The following is a 23,892-nucleotide window of genomic DNA, read 5'->3' on the forward strand; positions in this document are numbered from 1 at the left end:
GGCAGCAGGCGGAGGACACCCTCTGGGCATCCTCTGGCCGAGCTGGCTCTGCGGTCCCTGAGGTGGCTGGGCTCCATCTCCCAGTCTCCGAGCAAAAGCACAGGCCGTAGGAGACTGCAGGCTAGATGAGGGAGCAGGCTGGGGGTCTTTCCCTCCATCTCAGACCAGGACATCAGTGGCAGCCTTAGGCCTGTTTCTGCCCCTCAGGCAGCCTGTGCTGTTGGTTGGTCCCCACAGCCCCGTCCAGCTGCCCGCCTGCGGCCAGGCGCAGGGTGCACCCTTGGCCCGGCAGGTGCCTCATGCCGCCCTCAGCCTCCGCCTGTGGCCAAGGGATACCTCACATACGGTGCCCCTCCTGTCTTCCCGGGGCTGCCCTGCCCCTTCCTCCAAGCCGTGGCTCGGAGGCTTGGCCCCCTGCTCCCTGCTCCCGCTTGAGCTGCGACCCCCAGGGCTGTGCAGACCCCCAGGGTCTCAGAGCTCCCGTGGGAGCCCTCGTCACCCACACGGCCAGGTCCCCGGGCCCAGCCCTCCGGCCCACGCTGGACGCGTGCCTGGCGGGTGCACGGCTGTCCTCCTGGTCCCCACCTGCCCTGAGTCTTGTGGCCACACAGGACAATGCTGGGGGCCCCCTGGGTCTTGTCAGCTCAAGGCAGACACCCCTGCAGCTGTGTTTCCAGGCCGAGCCTGCTGGAGGAGGATTGCACTGGGATTTTGCAAATTAAGCTTTAATGTTTTAAAAGTTTCCATGCATAAAGTTTAGAGAGAGAAGGAGTGCTGTGTGGTTTATTCAGGGAGAAGTCCCCCCACCCCTGCCAGCCGCCTGCCTCCCGTCCCGTGGCTGCGTTGGGTGCTTCTAGGAGGCTGTTGACACTCTGAGTGACACACTCGTCGCTCTTTACTGCCCGATCTTGTTTCCGTGTTGAGACATTAGTTGTTGACTTGCAAGGTGAGGTTGCAGCAGTCAGGCTCCTGGGCGGGGTGGGTGGAGCCGCAGTGAAACCTGAGCTCCAGCTCTGACCCCTCCCCTTCTCCCCCCACCCCGTGTTTTGTCTCCTCTGCAGGAAGGTGCAGCCCTGCGTCCTCTGAGAAGATGTCTTATGGATCCATCGCAGGCAGTGGTGGCCTGGGGAGCCGCGGCCCTTTCGGCGGGCCCTCCCGGCAAGGCTATCAGCCCCTAGGTAAGGGCAGCGCGGGTGTGTGGGGGTCAGCCAGGGGCAGGTCTCCCTTGTGGTATGCTGGCAACCATGGTAACCATAGGAGGATTCTGTCCTTCTGGCAGGCCCTGCCTGTGACCCCACACTGGGGGTGACCCTGGCCCTGGATGGGCCGGGGTTGTTGGCGCTCGGCCAGCACCCGGGGAGAGCAGAGTGGAGCTGCCGCCCTGCCCGGGGGTGGATCCAGGGGTCCGCGGCCTCCCACGGAGTCTGCAGGCGCTGGACTGCTTGGCGAACGGCCTCATGGCTGCCCATGTGGACCAGGTGCGGCGTGTGGGGCACGGCCGGGGAGCGGAGGGCCGTGGGTGACGGGCGGTGGCCTGGGCTCCACAGGGCGGGTCTGCTTCTGGTTTCTGTGTGCTGGGCCCTGTCTCATGGGCTGGCTCTGCGGTCTGCTTGCGCCCCAGCTGCCGTCCCCCTACGGAGGGGTTTTCTGCCGGACTCATGTCTGGGGAACTGACTTCAGGTCCTTGGGGACCCTGGGCAGACCTGACACTAGCGAGTGTGAATGTGTGAGCATGTGTGCTCACAGACTTGAAATGAGACGCAGACTCCCGGGGCTGGATCCCGCCGCCTTCCCCGCCCTGGGGTGTGGATGGCGGCTTCCCCTGAAATGAGACGCAGACTCCTGGGGCCCATCCCACTGCCTTCCCTGCCCTGGGGTGTGGATGGCGGCTTCCCCTGAAATGAGATGCAGCAGACTCCCGGGGCCGGATCCCACTGCCTTCCCCGCCCTGTGTGTGGACAGTGGCTTCCCGGCTTGTCCTCGAGGTTTTGCTGCTGTGTCCTGTCCTTGAGCAGACCCTGTGAGCGTGTGTGTCTCTTGACTCTGCCCGGTTGAATCAGCCTGCGACTTGCTGGCGTTGCCCCCAGTCACGGCTGTCCGCCTGGTGGCCCTCCCATCTCCCTGCTCTGGGTGCTCGGTCACCTGCGAGGCCGTGGCAGGCACGGCTGCCTCACGATGACAGGCCATCGGAGCGCCTGTTTTGGGCCCTGTGTCTGGTGCTGAGGAGCTTGGATGCTGGTGTGGTTGGGACGGCCCCCGCGAGGGGGTGGCAGTGGGCTGGGCAGCTCAGGGCCTGGCGGTCGTGCTGACCTGGCCCTGCTCCCTGCCTTGTCGGCGCCGAAGGGCGGCGGCCTTGACCGGTGGCCCGCCCATGGGCCTGGAATGGCGTCTTCTGGTTTTAGCTCACATTTCTCTGGTATCTAGTGGGATCAGTTTTCCCGTGGCCGCTGGGCATTTGGGTCTTAGTTGCGCTCTGTGTATTTTCCCCTCCTGTTTGTCTTGCTCTTGTCAATGGGCAGGGTCTCCGTGTGTCTTCTGGACGTGCCGGGTCCAGCATGCTGGCTTCTCCTCGTGGTGCTGCTGATGAGAGCACATTTTTAACTGTAGCACCACTGTGTTCATCAGTCTTCTTTGCAAGATGTGCGTGCTTCTGTTTAATAAATTCTAGCACAAGGATAATGGTTTTGCCTTTACTTCCTCTGAAGCTTATACAATTTGTTTTTCATATTTAAGTCTTGCAATCACCTGGAATTGATTTTTATGTATGGGGAGGGTGGAGTGTAATACACTACTTTTCTCTGTTATAACAAATTGTCCCCGGGCCCTTGACTGAAAATCCCCTTTCTATACACCTGTGGTGCCAGCTCTGTGATAAATGCGTTATCTATGCAGATTCTCTAGGTCAGTTCTGTTTCTGTGCGAGGCCGCACCCTGATTTTCGCAGTTATTGTAACTGTAGATGCTGTTCAGGGCAGGTTGCTCCATTGTGTTTCCGTGGACGTGTCCGGGCACTCTGGCCTCTGTTGGTGAATGGATTTCAGAGTCCCCCGTCTGCCACTCAGCTGAGATCGGTCCCTACCTGTGTTAACGTGTGAGACTCAGCCGTGCTGTCGTCACCAGTCTTCTGCCTATGAGACCGTAGGTCTCTCTGTTGACGGGTCTTTAATGTCTTTCAACAAAGTTTGTAATATTCTCCATATTTTACATATCTTTCATTAAGTTGATTTTAACAAAAAGGAAAACTTTTTTTTGCTGTTTTTGTAAATAGTACCATTATTAATGGGACAGGTGCTTCCCAGTTGGTGCTAGTGGTAAAAACCCTGCATGCCAATGCAGGAAACATCAGAGATGTGGGTTCAATCCTTGGGTGGGGAAGATCCACTAGAAAAGGAAATGGCAACCCTTTCCGGTATTCTTGCTGCCTGGAGAATCCCCATGGACAGAGGAGCCTGTCCATAGGGTCACAAAGAGTCGGACATGACTGAAGCGGCTTAGCATGCACATTAATGGAGCATAGTACCCATTCCAAGTCTGTGTTGCTGGTGCACGCACGCACGCACAACTGGTTGTTCTAGGAAGGAAAGTGCAGGTTTTACGTAATATTTGCATCTTATTTTTTAACTTTCTGAATGTGGGAAATTCCATACAGGAAAGTAGACACAGTGGCGTCATGAACCCAGCACTGGTGCACTGGGCGTGGGGCGGGGGGTCATGCCCGGGGCTGGTTCAGCATCACCTGCGCGCTCGTGACCCCTCTCCCCAGACGTCCGCGTGTCTCCTGTGTGACCGTCTCAGGGCGGGTCTCCTTTCCGTGCCCAGATGTCGTCCAGATGCAGCTGGCGCTTCCTCCCACCCGCTAGCCCTGGGAGCCCTGCAGAGATGCAGCATGTCTGGGCTCCCAACGAGAGGCACACGTCACAGTTGGTGGTGCCTTTTCAGTCTTTCCAGGTCTCTGTATGCTCCCCTTTTAGTTTTCCTTTTTTCTTTTTGTCCCTGGATTTGATTTCTTAAAGAAGCCAGCTGTTCCCTGTGGAACATAGTTGAGTTCTGTCCACTGACAACATCACTGACAAAGGTCCTGCCATGCTGCTGAAGTCTTTTTATTAATTGTAATAATTTTTTGAGTCTTGAGTTTTCTGTATAGACAGTGTCATTTATGAATAATGACAGTATTTACCTCTTCTGTTTCAACGCTTTTATCTTTTATGTGTTTTTCCTTCCGTCTTGAGCCCACTGGAAGCTCTATTTTAACTCTGAGTAGAAATAGTGATTGTGGCCTCCCTTCTATTGTTGTTATTTTATTTTCTATTATTATTATTATTATTATTATTTTATTTTCTATTATTTTTTTCCAGGCTGCACTGTGTGGCTTGTGGGATCTTAGTCCCGTGAGCAGAGAGAGAACCTGTGCTCCCTGCACTGGGGGCGCGGAGTCCTAACCACTGGCCTGCCGGGGAAGTCCTGGTGATTGTGTCCCCTTCTCTATTATTAATATTTTTTTTAAGGCTGTGTCGTGCAGCGTGTGGGATCTTAGTCCCGGTGATCGTGTTTTTTGTAAGTTTTTGGAAGAACAAGACTGCTCCTGTCTGGTGTCTGGGATTTCGCTGTAAAACCACCTCTCCCCGAGGGCCTGGAGCTCTCTGTGGGCTGCCTGTCACTCATGCCGTCTGCAGCAGCTGTCCAGGCTCTCTGCTTCTTCTTGGGTCAGCTTGCTGCGTTTCTGTGGATGCGTGTCCGCTTTTCTGAATGTTCACGTTGATTGAAGTAGCACGGTACACAGCCGCGCGTTGTCCGGTGGGACCCGGGCAGCGCCACTGTGTGGTCAGGGGTGCGGCCACGAGGGCAGCGGCCCTGGTTCTGACCGCCTGCTCTGCCGCGATCCAGCTGGGCCCCGACCACCAGGAAATGGACGGGGTTAGGCCCCGCTCTGATGCGGGGGAGATGGAGCGAATTAACAGGCTGAGCTCTGCGCCTCTCTTTTCATTAGCGTCCTCGGCCCCTGGATCCCACCCTCTTTTATTCCTAATGTCGTTTAATTGTTGCTCCCAATTTTCTTGTTTTGTCATCAACATCGACAGACTCGTGGCAGTTTTATAAACCCCTCCAAAGGGCTGACTTGATTTTCTGAATCTCTATTAAAAGCTCTTTTAAAATCTGATGGATTTCTTTCTGCCCACATTTTCACTGTTTTCCCCCTTTCTTTGAGTTGATGCTGTTTCATTTTCCTAACTCCTAAGATCATTCATATCCAGTTTTTATTCATTTCTGATAAAAGCATTACCATTATAAATGTCCAAATAATCATGGTTTTAGCTGAATCTCACAATTCAAAAATATATAGCATTTTAAAATTAATGTTTAGTTGTAAATATTTAATTTCCCTTGTGAATTCTTCTTTAACCCAGGATTTATTTAGAATTGTAGTTCATTTTCAAACATGTGTATTTCTTCCTAGTTCTCTTTTGAAACTGATTTCTACATTAATTGCATTTCTGTCAGAAAAGCATCTGCATTTGCTGACAGCTGGGGTGCTGGGTGTGTTTCTGGGGGTGACCTGCAGGGCTGCCAGGGAGGCGGGCTGGGGCTCCAGGCAAGACAGAGGGGCCCTGCTGAGACCCCAGGGGTGGGAGCAGCTGTGATCACCACTGCTTGCCGCGCGCCAAGCCCTGCATGTTACGGGTTACTCGGGGACCGTAAAGTTAATTATGCAGAGCTTAGGGTGGGCTCTTGCCGTAAAGTCCCATCACAAATGCAGCAGAAAGCCAAGTGGGATGTTACTATCGTGTAAAGAACTCACATAAATGGAAGGAAAGCCCCCAGATCTGTATACAGATGGGCCAAGTCTGAAGAGAGAGGGGTGGCTCACAACCCGTGAGAAGGTACCTGGAGAGATGGACATGAACTTGGCCCTTCTCCTGTGATTTGGCTACAGCGGGTGGAGGGTGGGCTCCCTTGCAGGGGAGGGCACGCTACTCCCTGCCTCCTCCGGACCCCCTCCTTCCCTCTGTCTCAGCCCAGCCACGCCTCTTTGTTAGGGCACCATCAAGGGATACTGGCAGAGATGTTCGCCGCAGGGGATGTGAGGCAGAAATGCCGTTGCTGCCCATCTCAGGGAGATGGCGTGATGGGCCGTGGTCTGGGATGGGGCGTGAGGCCATCTTGCAGATCCTTGGAGAGCACCGGATGCCCGTCCACGTCCCAGTGGGATGACGGTCGGACATGGCAATTGAGGCAGGCGACCCCCTGTCTGGGCTTCTCCTTGCCTGAGACCTCACCCCTGAGTGTTGATAGTGTTTCCCTCATAATGTGTGGTGGTAGATGATCTTTATTGTTTTCTGTAATAACTGTCTGCATTTGCATTTACATTGTCCCCCCAGAGTTCAGAGTTCACATGATTCTGGAGAGCAGACCAGACTGGCTCCTCCACGGGTGTCTGGGGACCTTGCGGGGCATCGGGGGGAGGTGGGCCGGGTCTGGACGTGTGCTGACTGGCCTCCAGTGCAGTGAGGGTATCGAGCGCCACTGGTCCCCCTGCTCCCCACGAAGCCGGTGGTGATGCCGTGGCGGGGCCTGGGCCACTGCACCTCCTTACACAGTGCTCTCCAGGCAGCAGTCCCCGGGGCTGGGCTGTCTGCCTGCAGGGGACCCTGGGCGGGCGTCTGGGGAGGTGGCCCTGCCCGCAAGCTCTCCCAGAAGCCCCGGGGGAAGAGGGACGTGTCAGGCCCTGCCCTCTCAAGAGTCGGGCCCATCCTGGACCCGCAGACACACTCCACGCGGAGGCCTTTTCTGCAAAGAGGCTGCCGCTGCAGGAGCTCAGTGCTGAAGCTCTGGACCTCGCGTGCCCCTCGACGTGGTCAGACATCTCCTCCAAGGCAGGCTTCTGGACAGTGCCCGCCCTGCTCCGGCGCCTGGGCTCTGGTGTGTGGTCTCAGCCTGGCACCACTGCCTCTTTTGATCCCAAAGAGCTGTGTTCCCGAGGTGTCCATCTGTCTTAACAACACGTGTTTTCAGGCTCAGGAATTCTGGCAAACCTGTCCAGGAAGTGTTTCTGAATAAATGAAAATTATCAGAGAGGAAACTGTATCCTCCCTGGGGGCCCACCATTGCTCCTTGGCTTGGAAGTGAGTGTCAAGGGAACTGATTTTGTTTTCATTTTCACTTCCAATACACCATGAACGACGGTTTTATAAAATACAGCGACATGGTCCCATGCTGGTGGTGCGGAGATGTCAAATTGCTAGGAGCATTCCCAAGGCCTTATTCTCCATTTTTGCATGCTGCTGTGCACTGGTCAAAGTCCTGGCCTGGTTGGGGGCCACACCCGAGGCTCTACTGTAAGGAGTTTCATACTGGCTTGGAATCACCTTTCAGAAGAACCTGGGTGCAGAGAAAGAGTCAGAATATCTGAAGTTCTGGACATGGTGCTGGCTTTCAGCAAAAAGGGGGTGTTTGGGGGGTGTGGCAGTCAGGGAGGGCTTCCTGGAGGAGGTGAGTCTGAGCAAGTGGAGCTCTTTGCGTGGATGCTTAGAGGGCGCAGTGCACCTGCTGTCCTGCGTGAGAGCCTTGCTCCACCAGAGGTGCCCCAAGCTGGGCAGGGGGGCTTAACCGAGACTGTCCCTTGCTGTCTGTAGAGTGCGCAAAGTGTTGGACCGAGTATGGAATCCGCCATTTCCCCTGCCCATCACCAGAGAGCAGCCTGCAGGACCCCTGTGTGGGTGAGGACGGGGACGGTGACCTGGGGCCCGCTGGTACTCCCAGAGGCCTGAGGGCCAGGAAGCGAGGTACTTCTGCTGGGATGCTGGGTCTTGGGGGTCCCACACAGAGATGCTGAGCCCTAAGGTGGGAGGGTCAGTGGGCGGGGAATGAACTTCCAGGGTCTTTGGCCGGGGAAGCTGGGGAGCTGGAGCAGGGGTCCTGGCCCATCTCCACCCTCACCAGCACTAGCCCTTTCCTTCCCCGAGGACAGCTGATGGCGTGGCGGGGCTGGACCAGGGATGTTGCCAGGCCGTCAGGGTCCTGCGGGCTCCAGGGAGGAGGCTGGCGCTGCAGGAGAGGCAAGGACTGGTCTAACTCCCGTGGCCCCTGGGCCCAGAGTCTGCATCTGCTTTGCAGGGGTGGCTGGGGAGGGGCTGGCAGGGGAGTGTAGGGGCCTCGGTGTGCCCTTCAGGGAGACCCTGCCTGGGAGGGGCAGCCACGTCCAGGACTCAGCCAGCTAGGCAGGAAGGCAGAGGTCAGTGGCACCTGAAGTCTTTTTCTTGATCAGGACATCTGGCATGTCAGCGGTTATTGCCGTCCCCGTGCAAGCCCTGGCCCTGGCCCCGGAGGGCCTGCTCCTTGTGATGGGACGGCCGCCCCGCCTTCTCACCCCTTGCTCCTGACATCGACTGCCGGAGGCAGTAGGACCGGGGTGGGCCTTTCTGGAGACAGATGGGCACCATGGCCCAGAAGCGAGGTCCCTCGCAGCTCCGCACCCAGCCAGGAAGCGGCAGGGCCAGGACTTGGACCCAGACCTCTGGACGCCCAGCAGGGAAGGGGCCGTGGGTGGGAGCAAGTACTGTTCTGAACTGGAAGCCAAAGAGGAGGCTCCCCGGGAGCTGCCACTGCCCTGGCCGGGGCCTTAAACTCCCGCCTTTTGGTGCCTTTCCAGGGCCAGGGGTCGCGCCCGACGGCAGTGGGACGCCAGAGCCCACCTCGCTGCCTACTGGCCCGCGGAAGGAGCCGGCTGCGAGGGCCCGTGGCCACGTGGCCAGCACCACCCGGGCCAAGAAGAGGAAGCCCAACTTCTGCCCGCAGGAGACGGAGGTGCTGGTGGCCAAGGTCAGCAAGCACCACCAGCTGCTGTTCGGCACCGGGCTGCCGCGGGCTGAGCCCGCCCGCAGGTACCGCGTGTGGAGCCGCATCCTGCAGGCGGTGAACGCGTTGGGCTACTGCCGCCGCGACCTCGTGGACCTCAAACACAAGTGGCGGGACCTGCGGGCCGTGGTGCGGCGCAAGCTGGGCGAGCTGCCGGGGGCGGCCGCCTGGCCCCGTGCCACCCCGTGTCAGGCCCTGGCCCTCACGCCGCTGGAGCAGGCCGTGGCCAAGACCTTCTCCTGCCAGGCTCCGCCCTCCGAGGGCCTCGGCCCCGAGCCGTGCAGAGGTGAGTTCCTCGCCCAGCTCGGCTGGCGGGAAACTCGTGGCCACCGATGGCCGCCGCGCCCCCCACCCCCTGCCACCTTCCCCGTGGTCTCTGGATCCTTCTGTACTTCGTCCTTGGCTCCATCACTCCCGCTGCCCGCCGGGCTCCGTCTAAGCCCTGGGCACCCAGGGGCTCAACCCTCCCTCAGGGTCACAGGGGAGCTGGGCGCAGACAAGACGCAGCTCTCTCTGCAGGGCACCGACTTCCCGCCTTCGGGTTAGGACCCAGAGCAAGAAAGATGTGTCCTCCGGGCAGCGTCCCAGCAGCGCTGACCCCGGTTCCTCCCCGGTTCTCTCCCTCTTGCTGGTTTGGCATCCAGGAGAGGCCTTGCCCAGGCTGGACTAGCCTGGAGGCATCAGGGTGAGCAGGTGTGGATCTGAGGCCCTGGTTATCTCCAATCCTTTGGGCAGAGCCTGCCCTGGCCTTTCTAGGGGAGCATTGCTCTCGTTGGGCCCAGCACTTGGGGGTGGTGGCCGGGGTCAGGGCAGGCCTGCTGCCTGGCGCCCGGAGAGCACTGGGGCCACAAGCTGTCCCAACTGCCTGCGGTCTCTGCGGGACAGCCATGTGAGGCCATCGGGGCTGTAGCCTTGTGGCCAGGAGGGGCAGGGTGCCTGGTTCCTGCACTGGTCCCACTGTGGTCACGTCTCTGGCTGCCCTGGGGCTGGGCTGGTGGGGGTGGGGGCCGGTGGGCCCTGCCCACTCCAGACCGGCCAGCCGGCTCATGCCCCCAGCCGTGTGAGGTCCGCGGGCCGCTGTCCTTTACTGCCGGCTCCCTCCCCGTCCTGCTGTGCTCGAGGGCTGACCGGAGGTGTGGGTGTCAACAGCTCGTCCCTTCCGTGTTCAGGAGGGCACTCTTGGACATTCGTGCCCCATCCATGTTGGGGGCGGGCTCCTCACTGGCTGAGGAAGAGGGTGGGAACGTCTGTGTGTGGACACGCAGCCTTGCTTTCTTGGGGGTTTGGATAAATTCCCGAGTTGGATTGCTGGTCCCACGTGAGCGTGAGTTCAGCTGTCAGAAGCTGCTGCCCCGTCGTCCACAGCGGTTGTACGAGCTCAGGCCCCTGCATCCTTGCTGGTGGTCATGCTGGTTCCCGCCTCCCTGGGCTGACGGGGGAGGGCCCTTACTGCACTGTCAGCCTGTACCAGTCAGGGGCTCGTCCTATACTGTCCGTCCGTCCAGTTGTCCTTCCCAGCAGTGTCTGCTGACCCCTGTGTCCCTCTCCTGGCCTGTCGTGTGCAGCTGCTCTGTCTTGATTCTGGAGGCAAGGGATCCTCCAGGCCCCTGCATTGTCCCCCTGTGATTCTCGCTGCGTTAATGCTTGAGCTGGTGGGTTTGGGGTCGCGGTTCCATAGGCATTCAGTTTGGTACGTTGGAGGAACCTGGAATGACCTGGCATCCCTGTTCTCGTGTTTCGCTCAATCCGTGTGGCTACTTTTTCAGCCCTTGCTGTCTGATTACAGAAACTATAAAACAGTCTTGAAGTGAGTGGTAATCATTTCTTCCTCCTGTTTTCTGAAAGGGTTTCTGTAGAGTTGGTATCATTCTCCCCTTAACTGTGTGGCCACTATCCGTGGTGGACTGTCACCCACGGTCCCTTTAACAGCCTGTGCCGCCTGCTCTCCTGCAGTGAGCTCCGTTGCTGGGTGTCTTTCCGGGTGCTTGCCCATTGATCTGAGTTGTCAGAGCTGCTGGCTCGACTTGTTCCTGAAGTTCCTGTCCTCCGAATGCCTGTAGGATCTGTAGTGAGAGCTCCTCTTTCCTTCCTGTTGTTGCTAATTTGTGTCTTTTCTATTTGTTCTCAACTAATCTGGCTGCAAGTCTGTTAGTTTTATTGATTGCTTCAAAGAGCCAGGTTTTGATATCATCAATTTTCTCTGCTTATCCATGCCAATTTAACTGATTTCTGCTGATCTTTAATGTTTCCTTCCTGTGTCGGGGTTAATCTGTTTTTGTCAGATCATTGACTGGGGACTTCTTTTCTAACGTATTTATTGCTATAAATTATCCTCGCCGCATTACTTTATTTACTCACATTTGTATATATTATCTTTTCATTCAGTTTACAATATTTTCTAATTTCCTTGGTGAGTTTTTTTCTTTACTAATGGTTATTTGGAAGTGTGTTGTATTTCTAATAATTGTCTATTTCCAGGTCTCCTTCTGTTATTGATTCCTAGTTCTTTTGTGGTCAGAGAATATATTGTGCGTGATTCCAGTGTTTTCAGCTCATCGAGACTCGCTTTGTAGACTGAGGTGTCGGCAGCCTCCGTGGGCTCCTTGTGCGTCTGATGAGAACATGTGCTCAGCTGCAGGGGGCAGCGTCCTGGAACGTCACTCGGTCGTATTCCTGGGGAGCGCTGACGGCCAGCTGATCCGTCTGCTCGTCTGCTCCCCGGGGAACGCCCGGCAGCCTCTGTTCCAGCGATCTCTGCTCTGTGTTTTTTCAAGCCATGACACGAGGCGCACCCTGAGGGCCTTTTGTGGTCTTCCTCGGTAGTCCCTGGTGCTGTCGTAACGTCTGCCTGGTCCCTGGTGGGCCTGTTGTCCTGAGTCCCCCTCTGTCTGATGTCAGCGTGGCTGCTGCAGCCGGCTCATGGCTGCTCTCATGTGACTCACTGTCCACTCCTCTGACGTGTAAGCTGTGACTTCCTGGTGCGAGGTCACGTGGGCCTTAGGAAGCGTCACTGCAGCAAGGCTAGTGCAGATGCTGGGGTTCCAGCTGAGCTGTTTCAGGTCCTGAAAGATGATGCCGTGAAAGGGCTGCACTCAATGTGCCAGCAAATGTGGAAAACTCAGCAGTGGCCACAGGACTGGAAAAGGTCAGTTTTCTTTCTAATCCCAAAGAAAGGCAACGCCAAAGAATGCTCAAACTACCCTACAATTGCATTCCTCTCACACGCTAGTAAAGTACCGCTCAAAATTCTCCAAGCCAGGCTTCAGCAATATGTGAACTGTGAACTTCCAGATTTTCCAGCTGGATTTAGAAAAAGCAGAGGAACCAGAGATCAAATTGCCAACATCTGCTGGATCATTGAAAAAGTAAGAGAGTTCCAGAGAAACATCTATTTCTGCTTTATTGACTATGCCAAAGCCTTTGACTGTGTGGATCACAATAAACTGTGGAAAATTCTGAAAGAGATGGGAATACCAGACTACCTGATCTGCCTCTTGAGAAACCTATATGCAGGTCAGAAAGCAACAGTTAGAACTGGACATGGAACAACAGACTGGTTCCAAATAGGAAAGGGAGTACGTCAAGGCTGTATATTGTCACCCTGCTTATTTAACTTATATGCAGAGTACATCATGAGAAATGCTGGGCTGGAGGAAGCACAAGCTGGAATGAAGATTGCCGGGAGAAATATCAATAACCTCAGATATGCAGATGACACCACCCTTATGGCAGAAAGTGAAGAACTAAAGAGCCTCATAATGAAAGTGAAAGAGGAGAGTGAAAAAGTTGGCTTGAGGCTCAGCATTCAGAAAACTGATATCATGGCATCTGTCCCATCACTTCATGGCAAATAGATGGGAAACAGTGAAAATAGGGGCTGACTTTATTTTTGGGGGCTCCAAAATCACTGCAGATGGTGATTGCAGCCATGAAATTAAAAGACGCTTACTCCTTGAAAGAAAAGTTATGACCAAGCTAGACAGCACATTAAAAAGCGGAGACATTACTTTGCCAACAAAGGTCCGTCTAGTCAAAGCTGTAGTTTTTCCATTGGTCGTGTATGGATGTGAGAGTTGGACTATAAAGAAAGCTGAGCACTGAAGAATTGATGCTTTTGAACCGAGATGTTGGAGAAGACTTGAGAGTCCCTTGGACTGCAAGGAGATCCAACCAGTCCATCCTAAAGGAGATCAGTCCTGGGTGTTCATTGGAAGGACTGATGTTGAAGCTGAAACTCCAATACTTTGGCCACCTGTTGAGAAGAACTGACTCCTTGGAAAAGACCCTGATGCTGGGAAAGATTGAAGGCAGGAGGAGAAGGGGATGACGGAGGACGAGATGGTTGGATGGCATTGCCAAATCAACGGACATGAGTTTGAGTAAACTCGGAGTTGGTGATGGACAGGGAGGCCTGGTGTGCTGCGGTCCATGGGGTCGCAAAGAGTCAGACGCGACTGAGCGACTTAGCTGAGCTGACCTGGGCCTGTTGTGCCCGGCGCGCTGTCGTGTCTGCTTCTATCCGTCTGGCGCCTCTGCTTGGACTGAGCGGTGGGAGCAGAGCTGGCCCTGACCTGAAGGGGGTGACGGAGAGGCTCTGAACCCGAGCTCCAGTGTGGTCCCAGCTGGCCATGCGGGGCCGTGGTCCATGGCCGGCTGTAGATGGTTTATCTGTCATGAAAACCTCTGTGTGTAGGGATGAATATGCCACTTTGATAGTTGCCTTGTTTCCCCTGTGTTCTTGTTTCTTTTCTCTCTTCTCTGTCCTTTCTTCAGAGTGACTGAGTGTAGTGTAGTGTGGTGTGTGACCTCCGCTGTGGGCTCAAGGGTGTTTCTGATGGCGGTGGCTTGGAGTCAGTGACAGGTGTCTTTAGTGTCCCCTCAAGGAGCAGCCCTGCCTCCCCCGGGTGTGTGAGTGCCTTCCAAGGCTGCCATCTGCATCCCCTGCACACACGCTGGCTGACACGGTGTTCCTGGCAGTCCCTGCCCCCTGACTAGACCAGGAACGAGACACAATGTCTCTGTTTGCGTTGCACGTACCCAGGGCACCCTTCAGCTCCTCCCGCAGATACAGGGCCCCTTTGACCTGACGAACTCCTGTTAACATTTCCTTTCCTGCAGCTCTTTCCAGCTGGAAGAGCTTCTCTCAGCATCAATTTTATTTTGCCTCTGTTTTTGAAATGTATCTCCACTGGGTATAGAATTCTGGTTGACTGCTTTTTTTCTTTTCTTTCAGCACTTAGAGATGTCATTCCGTGGTCCTTTGGCTTCATGGTTTCTGAGGCTGCTGCTTTCCTGGGGGGCGGGCTTGGCCTCTTTCTCTTTCCCTCCATCCCCTGCTGAGCATTGCAGCCCCTGTTCCATCTCAGAGGCTCTGCCAGACCCCTGGGGGGCAGAGCTGGGAGGGGGTGACTCTGTCTGAGCACGGTGCCCCCGGGCTCCTGCAGGCTGCACAGTGAAGGTGTGACCCCCTCCCCTGTCTCCTTGCAGCCACCCAGATGGACCCAAGTGACCTCCAGGAGCTGTTCCAAGAGGCGTCGGCCAACATCGTCCAAATCAGCTCCAGCGGTGAGTCTGCCTGGGCCTTGCCCTGCCCTCACCCGGGCTGCCAGGTGTGCTGCAGGGGCCAGGATGCTGTGTGGTGCTGGGCGGGCCCGTTAGGGTGCCCGCTGCCATCCCGGGCGACTCAGCACCGCAGGCCGGGGCAGGGTGAGCCCAGTGCTGTGGTTTCAGGCCGGGCCGTGACCTTGGCAGGCGCCCTCTCAGCCCCCATCTCCCTTCCCCCATCACAGGCCTGTGACCTGCCCAGTCCTTGGGGGCCAGTGTGTTGGAGCCTCCCTCAGACCAGCCGGGGCTGGGGGTGAGGGTGAGAGCCACGCCCCACGAGGCCTGGGCAGGGCTCCCCATGCCCTCGTGGCAGGGGTCAGTGCTTGCCCAGAGCCCTGAGCTCCACCAGGTCAGAGAGTGCTGGCCCCGGGAGGACAGCAGCCCCTTCCCCGGACCCAGGGAGGCCCCCTGGAGGCAGCTCCGCAGAGCCCCTGAGCCCCACACGGGCCTGGGCCTTGCTGGAGTGTGACTGTGGGGTGGCGGGCGTGAGGCTTTGGCCTGCTGGCTCCAGCAGGTGCAGAGTCACTCCTCAGCCTCAGCACCCACATCCCTGGGCAGAGGCAGGGTGGGCGGCGCACCCGAGTGGGGACCGCCTGGTGGAGCCCCGGCTGCCCCTGACCCCGGCCCCTTCTTTTGCAGTGACCTCCTTGGAGCAGAGCCTCCGGTCCTTGGGGACGCCGGGTGACACGCAGGAGCTGCGGGACAGCCTGTGAGTGTGTGTAGTGCTCCTGGGTGTGCTCGGGGTGCCCTGCGCCTCCTGGCACACCGCGCTCTCTGCACACCAGCCCGACAGCTGGGTGGGCTCTCATGGGTGTCACTCCACGGGGCTCAACGATGTCCTGTGACACGCATGTACACCCAGGTGGCAGGGTGCATTCCGCACACATCTTTTGCCTCAGTGACTCTCCCCACACTTGCATACAGTACACCAGGGCACACGGAGGGCCGCACACTCGTGAACACTCCCGTGGGGACCCTGCATGATATAGGCTGCCACTGGCAGGTCAGTGTGCAGGTGGTGGGCATGCAGGCTGGACAGGAGGGAGCTGTGTGCTTGGGGCGGCCTCTGGGGGCCCCTGGCTCTTCTCTCAGGCTGGGTCGGGCTGCTCTCTGCTCCCTCAGGGTCGGGGCCCTGGAGGAGAAAGCAGGTCTCTGCAGGGGTCCAGCCTGGCCAGCGTGGCCAAGACTTCCAGGCCCTTCTCAGGGCACCCTGGGGGCCACCCTGGAGCCCTGCGGGCTGTGACCCCAGCGTGGCTTGGGGTGGGGCCCCCTCAGGAGGAGGGCTGTGTCTGAGCCCTTGTCCCCTTTGCCTGAGCCATCCTGCGTGGGAAGGGGCACTGTGGGTGGTGGACCGCAAGAGCTGGGAGGGGCACAGGCCGTTGCCGGGACCGCGTGTCTCTTCCTGGCATTGGCATCCATGGGAGAGGCTGGGGCCTCTCTCCCCGGCGGCCTCCATCCTAAACCTGTCCAGCCCAGAGGAGGCTCCGGGGCCTCTCAGTCTCGGGGAGGCTGGGTGCTTGGGCAGACTGAGCCCAGTGCCCCAGTGGAGGGACACAAGGACCTATCCCCCGAGCACTGTGCCTGGACCCAAGGACCTTCCGGGTCCTGTTCCATGGCCGTCCCGCTTTGCTACCCCCTGCCACCCCTGCTCTGTTGGGCTCCTGAGATGGAGGCTGCCCTGTAGTCTGTGGGCCGTGTGGGCCCTCCCTGACACCCCCATCGTTGCTCTGGGCCAACCGAGGAGTCTGGGACCCCCAGAGGAGAACCTGTCCTGTGGTAGTGGGTTTGACGGTCGGTCCTGGGGAGCAGGAACCCCAGGGATCAGTGCCTGCAGATGCCTCTTGTTGGGTCTCAGCAAGTGCCCGCCTTCAGCAGCTGCCCTAACCTGCCCGTATCTCTGAGACCCCTGGCCAGGCCCCTCGCAGGGCTTCTTACGGTTGGGGGACCCTGGATGGGTGCCTGGCTGCACTCCGAGGTCTGGGCTGGTCACCTGTGGGCTCAGCATTTTCTTTGCTGGTGATTCTTGGTGCTCTGAAGTTAGTGGTTATAGCAGCATAACAGGACTTTCTCAGGGCAGGGGAGCCCTGCCCTTGGCTCCTTACATCCTGCCAACATCCTGGGGAGGAGGAAGGCGGGTAATGTTATTCCCATTTTACAGAGGAACAGTCTGAGGCTGAGACTGGACACATGGCCAGGCTGCGCCTCTCAGTGGACAGTCAGGCCAAAACCCACCCACTCATCTGTCCACCCACCCGCCCGTCCTTCCTTCTATCCATCCATGCACACAGACTGGGACCACCCTGCCCAGTCTTGGAGTCCAGAGCGAGGCACCCAAGGGCCCTTGGCAGATTTTGTGTGCAATTCTGTTGTAAATTCTTCTTTGAGTTTCTTTTTTGAAGTAGCCTGCATTGTTTTCCGATTGTGGAAGTAGCATATGCTCCCTGTGGGAACTTGGACGCCTGGGACATCGGAGGAAGCGCTGTGAGAGTGTTTTGGTATTTCCTGCCAGCCTCTCAAGTCCATAGGCGTTTTGTAGAATCACATTTAAGTGAATAGTGTTCTAGATCCCACTTTTGACGCTGGGGATTGGGAGTGCACATGCCCCCATCACACACTGGGACCACGCCCCTCAAGGGCGCAGACTTACTGTCTGGCGAGCTTGCCGTTGAGCTGAGTTGCTCGGGCTCCTCCGTCTTCAGCGTCAGGAACTGCCGCAGGACGTGTGTGTCGCCTGTGCTGCCGCCTGTGTCTGAGTCGGGCCCCTGGGGTGGTGGCCCTGGGTTCAGGCGGGTGCTTTTCCCCACCCTGGCCCAGTGGCCGGAGGGTGTTGTCACCAGTGGTCTGGAGAGGCAGGTGGGCCCTTCTCTGGGCAGTCCCTGTTCTCCCACAGCCTCAGCTTGCAGGTCCGCAACCTGCTCCGTGCCTTCCTGCCCCACTGCGGTCCCAGGACCCTCAGCCCTCTTACCCTTTCTCCCCGTGGGGCGGCCCCTGACCAGACTGCCTACCCCGCTGGTCCTGGCCTTCCAGAGCCTTCCATGACCCCTTCCCTGGGAGAACCTGTGTATCTCCTGGACTGTTAGCATTTTCAGATGACTTGAGACCAGTGCAGGGTTTTCAAGTCTATATTTTCTCCACATTGCCAGTTGCCAGTTTTTTATTTCGCCAAGTAAGGATATTAAAAAAAAATGAGTACAGATCATCCATTGTGCCACCAGATTGAAAACAAGGTATTTCAGTAGATGGGATCTGAGCGCAGAAGAGAAGACAGTCTTTCAGATTGAGTAAGTGTGGCAGAGCCTACAAGAGCCTCACAGGGCTGAGCCTGCTTTTCTCATCTTACGTGAGACGGAGGTGGGCTTGCTCATTTCTGTCGCCAACCATGAGTGGCCCTGTGCCGTCCCCCAGCACGGACTCCCAGACTGAACGAGGCGGCCTGGTCAGTGACAGTGGGGCTTGTTGGCGTCAGCCCAGGGCACTGCTGGGCCCCTCGGGAAGGACCGCTGAGTGGATGGTCCTTCCAGGAGCCCCGGGCAGGAGGTCTGCCCTGTGGCCTCAGCTCTCTGCTGGACCATGTCCAGCCACATGCCGAATTCCTGCTTTCTGCTCCTCAGGCCTGGCTGGGCCCCTTCCCGCTCGGGGTCAGCTCCTGCACCCGAGCCTCCAGCCCTCCCTTCACAGCCGCCGCTGCCCATCACCCGCTTTGTGTGCGATGCCGCCCCTGGCATGGCCTGCCTACCCCACCCCGGCTCCACCTGTAGCCAGCCCGCCCCTCCTCCTGCCGACGTGCCAGGCTGGGGCGCTGGGCCCTGGGCTGCCTGTGTGTCTGGCCTTGGAGACCCTCCTTGGACACAGAGGGTGTGAGGTGGGAGTCCAGGCTGATGCTCCTTGAATACGATCATGCCACCTCTCAAAGGGACTGCCCTTTGGATACCTCGGCACCTTTCTCAGTGCTTACTCGGCCTCTCCATGCGGGTGCGTCTGGGGTGGTTCCGTTTCACTCGTCGCTGTCCCGAGACACTGCTGTGTTGTCTCAGTCACTGAAGCTTGTGGGCAGTCTGACGTCAGCGTGTACCGTCCTCCAGCACGTTGAGCTGCTTTGGATACTTCCGATTGGTGGGTTCTCTGGTGTCTGCTCCCGGGGCCAGGCCAGGGCCCTGCCCTCGCTTGGGCCTGTGAGCCCGCAGGACGCCTGCAGACAGGGTCTGTCTGACAGAGTCACTCTGTCCACAGGGCCCGAGGTCAGCCCTGAGTGGCGAGGGACTGGCCTTTTCAGCCCTCCGAGGTCACACTCAGAGTCATAAACCGAGGGTCTGGCAGAGACCCTGGGCCCGGGCTCCCGTGTTCCGGGGTCTGGAGCTGGGCCTCTCACTGTGGCCCCCAGAGGGATGAGCTGTCCTCAGTGCTGGGCCCAGGGCCATCTCTGCGGCCACCCTGCTTCCTGGCCCAACCAGTGCTGACCCCAGGGGTCCCTCCGGAGGGAGGGCTCATGGCTGGGCCCCGGGGGTGCAGGTGCTGAGGCTTGTGTGCAGGGGCCCTGGGGGCCTGGGGACGCTGGCCTGAGCTTACGGCGTCATGTCTTCCACACCTCACCTGCCCCCTCCGGTTGCTCCCTCTCGTCCGCCCCTCCCTGGGCCTGTCCGCGTGTCCTCCCTCCTGTCCGTTCCGTTTCCTCTGCCTGGCTTCTCCCATCCTGTGCGTTGTCCCCTCCCCCCACGAGCGCCTGCCCACCCTGCTGCCTGCTGTGTCATCCCCCTTTCCTGCTGCCCCTGCCCCGTCTTCTCCCCCTGCACCCCCATGCCCGCCCCCCCAGGCACACACTGCAGCAGGACACCAACCGCACGATCGCGGCCAGCGCCAGCACCTTGAAGCAGACGGCCGAGCTCCTGCGGGGCTGCCCCCAGGTACGTTCCCGGGGACCGGAGGGCGGCGGGGGCCTGGGCACAGAGTGGGGTGACGGATGCCGAACACATGGCCGCTTGGGCAGAGAGCGCAGATTCCACCATTCGCTGGGCACCAGCGCAGGCTGGACAGCGGTGTGGGTGCCTGGTGGCCCCAGGCCACGCGCCTCAGAGGGTAGGCCTTGCCGAGCTGGTCTCACCGACCACGGCTGGCCTGCCGCTGCCCCTGCAGCTCCTTCCTGCCCATGGGCTCACGTGGGGTGTGTGGTGACGGTGAAGGCTGGGTTTGGGACTGGAGATGCAGGGCCTGGGGAGTGTCGCAGCCCTCCCAGGAGCTGATGGGAGTCGCTGGGGCAGGAGGGGCCTGGGAGCCTGTGTCTGAGTCCTCGTCCCAGGGCCTGGGACTGACACGGCTCCGGTGGTACCGATGCTGCCTGCTGAGAAGAGGGTGGGGGCTCCTGGTGGCCCAGCGGTGCCAGGATGTAGGGCCTGCCTGCCTGTTCCCTCGTTCGTCTGTATGTCCTGAGCACTGGCTCTGCCAGGCTTCATTCTGAAACTGGGTGCAGAGGTGAGCAGGAGACGAGGTCTCGTTCCATCGGGAGGACAGAGGCCGTGTGTGAGTGCCGAGGTGCTGGGGGGTGGATGGCCGGTTTGCTGCCTGCAGTTCTGATGTGGGTGTGAGACACAGCCTCACCTGCGGTTAGGTGCTTCAGGGCTTGGCTCCACCCGCCACGTGACCTTCAGCTTGGGCCTGAGACCTCCTGAGCTGTCAGGTGGGGGTCGTAACACCTCTTCCCGGACTGGTTTGTTCTGGGGACCAGACAGGCATAGCACGTGAGAGCTGCAGGCCTCGTGGTCAGTGCAGACGGCGTGTGTGTGTGTGTGTGTGTGTGTGTGTGGATTGGGTGGAGATGGTGTCCATGGCGATGCTGGCTGTGCCCCCGGAGCCTTTGCTGGCCTTTGAGGGGATGGAGGTGGTGGTAAAGTAGGTGGGGTGAGCCCAGCTCTAATGACGGAGGGAATAGAGATGTCTGCGAGGCTGGGGCCGGATGTGGTGCAGGTGCCAGGCGGGCCGGGAGGAGCCCAGGAGCGTGCCCAGGGATGGAGGTGTGGCAGGGACAGGATGCGGCCTTGGCTGACTGTTGAAGCTCCACTGTCTCTGCAGCAGGAGCGTCTTCAGCTAGACCGCCTGAAAACTCAGCTGTCAGATGCCGTCCAGCGCTATGGAGTGGTGCAGAAGGTGAGTCCCCCGCAGGTGCCTTGAGCACCCACCCTGGGCCAGCCTGGGACAGTCCCATTCCTCAAAGCAAGGGGGGGCCGCCTTGCAGACCTTTGACGGTCGCCAGGACCTGGCTGGTGTGACCTCAGTATGTGTGCAGTGAGGGACGTTTTCCTCTGGAGTGCTGCCCCAGAGGGTCCTCGCAAGAGCCCCCTGGAGGTGGGAGGACAGGTGTCTCTGTCCCTGCACCCCCGCCCGAGTGTGTGGGAAGAGACCGTCCAGCAGATTGTCCCCAGGGACGCCCAGCCAGGCTCCCAGATTTCCAGAGTCTTCGGGCAGCTCCGTTCTCTCGGAGCTGAAGATGTGCTTTGCTGTTGCTCGTTGTCCAGAACTTCGTGTTTATCTGACCATTTCTTCTCTCGTCCCCACTTTTTCTGTCCTCCCCACCTTCCTCCTCTTGTACTTTATCCCACAGAAAATTGCAGAGAAGTCCAGAGCGCTGCTTCCCACTGCGCAGAGGGGTGGCAAGCAGCAGGTAGGTGCTGAGCGTTTCCTGCAGTCAGCGGGCGTCGGGACAGCATGGAATCCGTGCCCTTGGGACTCCAGGGAGGGGCAGGAATGACCAAGGTCTTACTGTGCAGCACAGATATTCACAGATTTAAATACGTACATGAGAAAGGAAGTGTGAAAACCAGTGATCCCAATCTCAAGTAGCTAGAATAACAACAAAAAGTTAAATCCAAAGAAAATACATAGGAAAAAGCAGAAATCAATGAAATATAAAATAGATGCACAATAGACCAATTCAACAAAGCCAAAAGTTGATTCTTTACAATGAGTAATAAAATAAAGTTCTAAATTACTAGTATCAAGAATGAAAATACATATATTGTTAAAGCTTCTAAAAATGAAAAAAGTAATAAGATACTGTGAACAACTTTATGTCTATCAATTTAACAACTTACATACAAATTTTTAAAGAAAAATGTAACTTATCAAGATGTGTAAAAAATCTGGAAAGTGTAGTATTTATTAAAGAAACGGAATCCATAATTTAAAAACATTCTAGCAATGAAATTTCAGACCAGATGGCTTTAGTGATGAATTCTCTCAAATATTTGAGGAATAAAAAATACCAGTTTACACAAACACTTACATAGAATATAAAAAGAAAATACCTCTCACCTTGCTTTATGAGGCTAGTAAATTTTAATTCCAAATTCTTATGAGGACTTTGCAAAAAAGAAAATAACAAGATGTCTTATAAGCTTAGAAGCAAAGACTCCTCTAACTAAAATATTAAAAAAAATTCTCTATTTGGCTACACTGGTCTTAGCTGTGGCGTGTGGGATCTAGTTCCTTGACCAGAGATTGATCCCAGGCCCACCGCATTGGCAGCATGGAGTCTTAGACATTGGGTCACCAGGGAAGTCCCCTAACCAAAATACTGATAAACTTAAGTCTAGCAATGTATAGAAAGATAGTACACCATTCTAAAATGGGATTTATTCTAGGAGTCCAAGATTGGTTTACATTCAGAAATAATCAGAATAATTTATCATGTTAATACAGTAAGTAAGAATATCTACTTGATCATCTCAATAGACATGGAAGAGCATTTGGTAAAATTCAACATCCACTTAGGGAGATGCCAAATTTTTCACAAATGAGGACTAGATAGGAATGCCTTTAATCTGATGAAGGGTATCTTCAAAAGTCCAGCAGTCAGCAGCACACTTACTGGTGAGGTATTAAAATCTTTTCTCCTGAGAGTGAGGATGTGATATGGTGTCCAGGACTATTGCTTCTGTTCTCCATTGTACTGCGGGGAATATCCACTGCAGTAAGACTGGAGAAAGAAATAAAAGGTGTAGAAACCGGGAAGAAATCCTCTCACAGACAACATGATTGTATAACTAGAAAATCTGAATGAATCTGGCAAAACTTAGAATTAATAAGTGAATGTAACAGGATTTCTGTTACCATGTTAATGTGCAAGAAAACATTGTTGGTGCCAGCAAAAGACAATTCGGAAATAATGCTAAAAAGAGATAGCACTTATCATAGCATCAAAACTAGGAAGAAATCTATGACCAGTTGTTGAAGCCTCTGTATAGAAAACTACAAAACATTACTGAAGAGAGATTACAGAAGATTAAATAATTAAGGGGCATGCTGTATTTGTAGATTGGAAAATTTGATATATAAAGAAGTCAGTTAAAAAAAAAGAAGTCAGTTCTCACTGAATGGTTCTATACGTTCAATACAATCCAGATAAAAATCCTAGCAGGTTTTGAATGTGTGTTTAAATTGTCAAGCTGATTACAAAATGTATATGGAAATATAAAGGGCCCCAAATAATGAAGACAGTTTTGAAGAACGAACTGGAGGATTTACACTACCAGGTATCAGAACACAATATAGAGCTATAGGTATTAAAACAGCGTGGTATCTGCTGACGGCTAAGCCAACAGACCCGTGGGAGCAGAGCTGCCTGTAGACACAGACCCATACATACATGGTTGCCTGGGTGGTGGGCGGTGCACCGCCACATGGTGGGAAATGCAGATCTGCTCAGGGCTTGATGCTGATCGGCGGACGGCTGAGCTGGGACAGATCCTGTTGGGCACACGGCAAGTCCAGGTCCAAACACGCTGCCCGCTGGTGTCCATGTCGGAGCTGCTAGGGAGCAGCGTGCAGGACAAGACGTGTACACAGGCGGCAGCCGGCTCAGGCCATGTGGACCTTCCAGGCCAGGGCCATTGCTCTGTGCCTGGAAAGGGACTGGAGGACTTTGGGCACCAGGCTGCCACCCCCTGCAGATCCTTCCCCTCAGCTCGCCCAGCTCAGAATGCTCGCCGGGATCACAGATCTGGATGTGAACAGTAAGGCAGGGAAGTGTCTGCAAGCTGCCCTTGGAGGCTGTCATCCTCCCGCACAGATGAAAATGCACTTGCTGTAAAGAAAAGGGTAAACTTGACATTTGTTAAAGTCTGTACACCCCTGAGAGTGAAGAGGTGACCCTCAGAGTGAGCAAAGGCATTTGCACAATGCATATCTGAAAAGGACTTACATCCACAACATGTAGAGATCTGTTACGAATCATGAGTGCAGATGGCTGCATATCTTGTCTCCTACATACGATAAATGCAGACAGTTCAGAAACATAAAAGGGCAAACACCTTGGATGGGCACATTGGAATGGTTGGTGAGCACATGGATGTGATCTCAGCGTGTCGTTGGAAGCAGAGTGTACCCACGGTGCTCCATCTCTGCACACCTTGCACCCACCAACACAACTGAAAAGAGCAGGTGAAA

The 23,892-nt window shown here is 56.4% G+C and overlaps 1 protein-coding gene across 12 annotated transcripts in view; it reads left to right on the forward strand.

The window, feature by feature from the left end:
• Positions 1-23,892, forward strand: part of TSNARE1 (t-SNARE domain containing 1) — a 112,726-nt gene that overhangs the window by 30,782 nt on the left and 58,052 nt on the right. For 11 of the 12 annotated variants that reach the window (XM_070476902.1, XM_070476904.1, XM_070476901.1 and 8 more), the window contains exons 2-9: positions 1,062-1,178; positions 7,632-7,781; positions 8,648-9,139; positions 14,341-14,418; positions 15,097-15,166; positions 19,268-19,358; positions 20,521-20,595; positions 21,050-21,109. In XM_070476902.1, the coding sequence (XP_070333003.1) occupies positions 1,091-1,178; positions 7,632-7,781; positions 8,648-9,139; positions 14,341-14,418; positions 15,097-15,166; positions 19,268-19,358; positions 20,521-20,595; positions 21,050-21,109 (1,104 nt within the window). In that variant the 5' untranslated portion in view covers positions 1,062-1,090. The remainder of the gene's footprint in view (positions 1-1,061; positions 1,179-7,631; positions 7,782-8,647; positions 9,140-14,340; positions 14,419-15,096; positions 15,167-19,267; positions 19,359-20,520; positions 20,596-21,049; positions 21,110-23,892) is intronic. The other variant, XM_070476903.1, reaches the window with a different exon arrangement.

The sequence above is a fragment of the Odocoileus virginianus genome, chromosome 15 (assembly GCF_023699985.2).
Source record: "Odocoileus virginianus isolate 20LAN1187 ecotype Illinois chromosome 15, Ovbor_1.2, whole genome shotgun sequence".
Classification (NCBI taxonomy): Eukaryota; Metazoa; Chordata; class Mammalia; order Artiodactyla; family Cervidae; genus Odocoileus; species Odocoileus virginianus.